Raw genomic sequence first — 4,532 nt, 5'->3', positions numbered from 1 at the left:
AAGCCCTAGCCACCTAATAAACGACGGTTCAGTAAACAGTGCGACCATTTATTAAGCAAATTTGAGTTTATTAAGGATACACAAGGTCCACATGCAAAACGAATCACACCAGATACTGGCTTCGGCCTCCTGCATACTCAATTAAAAGTGACACCATAACAACAACAACCTCAAGGGAGTGGAGGAACAATCTTCCCCGAGCAAGTCCCGAACCCTACGTTATATCCATTACCCTGCAATGAATTAACATTTAATCCATCAGTCATTGCATTTTGAAGGTGTCTTGCTGCAATTATCATAATAGCTTCGAACAAAACAATCGGATGTTAATGCAGATGTTCGAGTTTATCTGCATTAGTCTATCTATGGCCGCTTCTATATAGAATTCGTTTTTCTTGGTTTGAACAAATATTCACCTACTACAGCAATTTTTATACGCAGAACATGGATATCGGTTCAAATATTCTATGATTGTTGACATACGGCTGCATCTTACTTTCTCTCGGGGAAAAAAAAAGAGAAGGAAAGAGGGCTTATATGTCACGAACCTTGCAATAACCAGTGATGATAACTTCATCTCCATCCTCTAGGAATTTACGTCCTGTCCCATTTAATGACAGTGGCTTCTGTCCATTCCATGTCAACTCCAGTAAGCATCCATAAGACTCTGGCTCCTGTTTGGAAATGAAGGTTGTTGCTTAGTTTCACATGAACTGATGACCAATATAGGACTTATTTGCCTCTCTTGAAATTCTAGTCGAGAGAAGAGAATTAAGATAGTCCATATGAAATTATACAGAAAAGAAAATAATAAAAAAACTGAAACCATACAGGTCCACTGATGGTCCCTGTTCCTAGGAGGTCTCCGGGCCTTAAGTTGCAACCATTTATAGTGTGATGTGCTAGCTGTTGAGTCAGCGTCCAATATCTGTAAAATGAGTTACCACGATCAATATTTTTTTAATAACAAAAAAAGAGCATTGAAACATTATATGACGAACGCAAATGAAGGGATTTTTGCGCTTATATTTTGTGCATCATGCAAGTCTTTTGAGAATGGAACAGGGGGTAAGTCATTCTTTGAAAGTATAGCAACAACATAATTGCTCAGCATTGCATACAAGATAGTTTGAGTAAAACTTAAGTAATAAGCTATCCAAGTACAAGAGGACAGTAAGGCAAACGGTTGCTTACAAGTGCTTGAAATTACTCCTTGTGACCACACTTGAATCTTTTGCTCCAGCAGGTTTAATATGAGCCTAGCAGAAAGAAGCAGTTCATCATAATATGAATGATGTAACATCTGACTAAGAAAATAACTCTCTAAGGCCTAGAATTAACTGCTTCAAATAAGCATTAATATTTGAGCCAAAAAAATAAAACTGCTGGATACCTCTAAAGAAATGTCATAATTTTGGGATTTCTTCTCAGCCAGATAAGGCAATGGATTGGGATCCTGCAATTTCGAACGCCATCAAACATCATATAGCATGTAGCATGAAAGAGGTATGGAGAGAATTATATTTAAAAAAAATATGGTGTTATGCTCTGAAATGATTAAGCACCTGTACAGGAGCATCACAAGAAAAAGGCTCTAGAGCTTCTAGTGTCACAATCCAAGGAGATATTGTAGTACCTGTAGTATATGCATTGGAATAGTTAAGTCAGTCGTGCTAAGTGAACTTAGACGCTAAAGTAGTGTCAGCAGAAACAGAGTGTTCACTCAACCACAGGTTTACCATATGGAACCAAGAAATTCAACCATATATTTTCTGTTCTTACCAAAACTTTTTCCAAGGAAAGGCCCAAGAGGAACATATTCCCATGCCTGAATATCTCTAGCTGCAAAAACCAACATGATATTAGACAGCATGGAAGATTAAGCAACAAGATGAAAGGACTTAAGCTACAGGAAGCATGCTTACCACTCCAGTCATTCATCAACACAAGTCCAAAGATATGATCTGCTGCCTCATTAACATCCACAGGCCTCCCTAGTTCGTTTCCTGGACCAACTACAGCAGCCTACAACAAACATGAGAACTTGATCATAACGAAAAAAGGAATGATTAACACCTATAGCTTAAATAAAGATTACATCAGATCCTAATGTTAATCAAAAGTTTTAACTTTGTCGACTGAGAAATCTACATCAACCAATGAACTGGATGAGCTTTCTATATTGCAAAACTTACCATTTCCAGCTCATAGTCCAGCTTCAATGATGGACCAAAATATGGTGGAGAGTTTTTGCTTGGATGGCCTTGACCTCTGTGATAAATCAAAGAATTATCATTTGTATAGAAACCCCAAAAAGCATGAAGCCTATGATTGACTACAAATATATCTTAATCTAAAATCATAATACGACATATCACTAGTGATAACATTTGTCCATTAAAGTAATTAACGTAGGCCCCACTCAAGATCATTGTTCAAGTTCTTATCCAGACGAGAGTAAAAGGAAATTAACATGCCTAAGGACTGATCTTACACAGATCCACTAGAAGACGCATATACTACCTAGCACATAACTTGCACGTCCTCTGGCTTATAAAGTATACTAAAAGAAATTGTGGATGAACCCATGGAAACATTGATATGCACAGAAATACATCCCAAAGAAATCAGTCTACATATTCATATATGGATGCACTACCCCAATCCGGAATACTGAAGTGGTATTGGGCAGGAAAGGATATGGAGTAGTGTTATATACAGAGATATATATATATATATATATATATATATATATATATTGCTAATGATTATATACAGATTGGTTTGGGTATTCAGACACATTCCACATAAAACACAGGCATAAAATCAAGCCAAATACTACTAAAGTTGTTTGTTTCACGACAGGAAAAGATGGTTTCTAGAAGATCCTTCCATCCTACTCTGCATTCTTGGTTAACGTAGCATTTAAGAAAATAAAAACAAAAAAGTAAAAACAAATTCTAACCTTGGTCGAATAATGTCTGTCCCAGAGATAACAACAGATGATGCTCGTCCATGATATGCAATGGGAAGGTGAAACCTGAACATCAATTAAGACTCTCTGAACATGAAAATGCACATATACAGAAAATTAAAAAGAGTTTATCTACCAAAAACTTCAAAACAACAATACCAGTTTTGTGGAATTGGGTTCTCAGGTCCGCGAAATATAGTTCCACAATTCTTTGCATGATGCATGGAGGAGAAGAAATCCGTGTAGTCCCCAATGGCAATAGGAAGAAGCAATTCGATCTTGTTCTGAGCAGTTGCAAAGGGAATCTACCATTAGAACAACAGCAATATCTCGATACTAATTCGCCTACTCAAAATCAAGATCATACACTTTTATTACCAATGGAACCAGTGCTTTCTCCCTCAAAATTGCATTATCACGCAAAGTTGGTTCAGTAGCTGCATAATTGAGAAAAGGGAAAATACTAACCATAAGTAAACAACAAATATGAAAATAGCATTCTCCAATAGTATACCACTTGTTCCTGAATTTTTAAGGCCTATAATCATACCATTTTACACGATTGTGCATAAAAGTAAGAATTCACCAAAAATAAATATAATTGCTGAGACTAGACAATCGAAATAAGAAAAGCCTACATGACAATAGCTTTTGCAGAGTGCTTCGAGCTTCCTTCCACGCAGGCTTTCCCAGTGCCAAAAACTTGTTCAGATTAGGCTGCCGCCAAAAACAGAGCCAGATAACAAGCAATTAAATTTAGTAAAAAATAAAATAAAATCGCAGTGAAAACCTAGCAGCTAAGAAAACAAAAAGAACTCCATTTCGGCCTAACTTCTAGTACCAGTAGAAACACGGCCAGAGCAAATCAACTGAGAAATAAGAACTAAATATTCGAACCTGGTGAAAACAATCGGAGAAGTTCTTGAGGATCGGACCATCGAACAGACCGGCGGAGGCGATTTCGGAGAGGTCGATGACGTAGTCGCCGATTGCGACGCCCGGTCGAGGAGTTGAACCCGGTCCGGGCCTGAACACCCCATATGGAAGATTCTGTATGGGGAAGTGAGAGTCTGGGTGAACTTCGATGAAGGACTTCAGAGCCATGGCGGCAGGCTGGAAACGACGTAGTGCGGCGTTGAAGCTCCGGTTGATGGTGATGGTGAAAGAGGAGAAAGAAAAACTGTTTTGTACTGACTTGGACCGAGATGTGGTATTAAGATCTCATTCTCTTTTCGTTCATCAATTATTTCGTCATTTAAATAATATTTTATTGTTTTCCTCACTATTTTACTGTTTTTAGTGAGGATGGGCCTGTGGTGGTTGTGATTCGCAGCCGTGAAGCGATAAAAATGAATCATGATTCATGAGGTAGATGGTCGTCGTTCCACCTACCGGTCGTCGTCAACTGCAATCTTTTTTCCAGTCGGGTTCGGATTCGATCCGGTGATCGAATGATGTGGTTCATAAATAATAATAACTTTCTAATAAAGTGAAATTAACAAAATGATCTTTTTTTATTTTTTATAAAGAAAGATATTTACTCATTTTTTATAAAATG

General features: G+C 37.6%; 1 protein-coding gene across 1 annotated transcript; it reads right to left on the bottom strand.

The window, feature by feature from the left end:
- Positions 1 to 4,324, bottom strand: LOC21396798 (fumarylacetoacetase). The gene is made up of 14 exons (XM_024162073.1): positions 3,872 to 4,324; positions 3,613 to 3,691; positions 3,353 to 3,411; positions 3,134 to 3,258; positions 2,966 to 3,040; positions 2,196 to 2,271; positions 1,926 to 2,025; positions 1,783 to 1,842; positions 1,566 to 1,636; positions 1,394 to 1,456; positions 1,195 to 1,259; positions 832 to 928; positions 549 to 674; positions 1 to 233 (listed from the first exon to the last, which is right to left on the bottom strand). Exons 1-14 carry the CDS (start codon positions 4,076 to 4,078, stop codon positions 171 to 173), a joined length of 1,266 nt encoding a protein of 421 aa, XP_024017841.1. The 5' UTR covers positions 4,079 to 4,324; the 3' UTR covers positions 1 to 170.
- Positions 4,325 to 4,532: the final 208 nt, after the last annotated feature.

The sequence above is a fragment of the Morus notabilis genome, unplaced genomic scaffold (assembly GCF_000414095.1).
Source record: "Morus notabilis unplaced genomic scaffold, ASM41409v2 Scaffold802, whole genome shotgun sequence".
NCBI classification, from domain to species: Eukaryota; Viridiplantae; Streptophyta; class Magnoliopsida; order Rosales; family Moraceae; genus Morus; species Morus notabilis.
The sequence above is the reverse complement of the archived record's forward strand: the minus strand, read 5'-3'. Positions and strand labels throughout refer to the sequence as shown.

Coding starts and splice junctions, on each gene's coding strand:
- LOC21396798 (XM_024162073.1), bottom strand. CDS start 4,078: ATGGCTCTGAAGTCCTTCATCGAAGTTCACCCAGACTCTCACTTCCCC. Junction 3,041..3,133: donor AACCCAATTCCACAAAACTG/GTATTGTTGTTT, acceptor ATTGATGTTCAG/GTTTCACCTTCCCATTGCAT. Junction 929..1,194: donor AGGAGTAATTTCAAGCACTT/GTAAGCAACCGT, acceptor CTCATTTTACAG/ATATTGGACGCTGACTCAAC.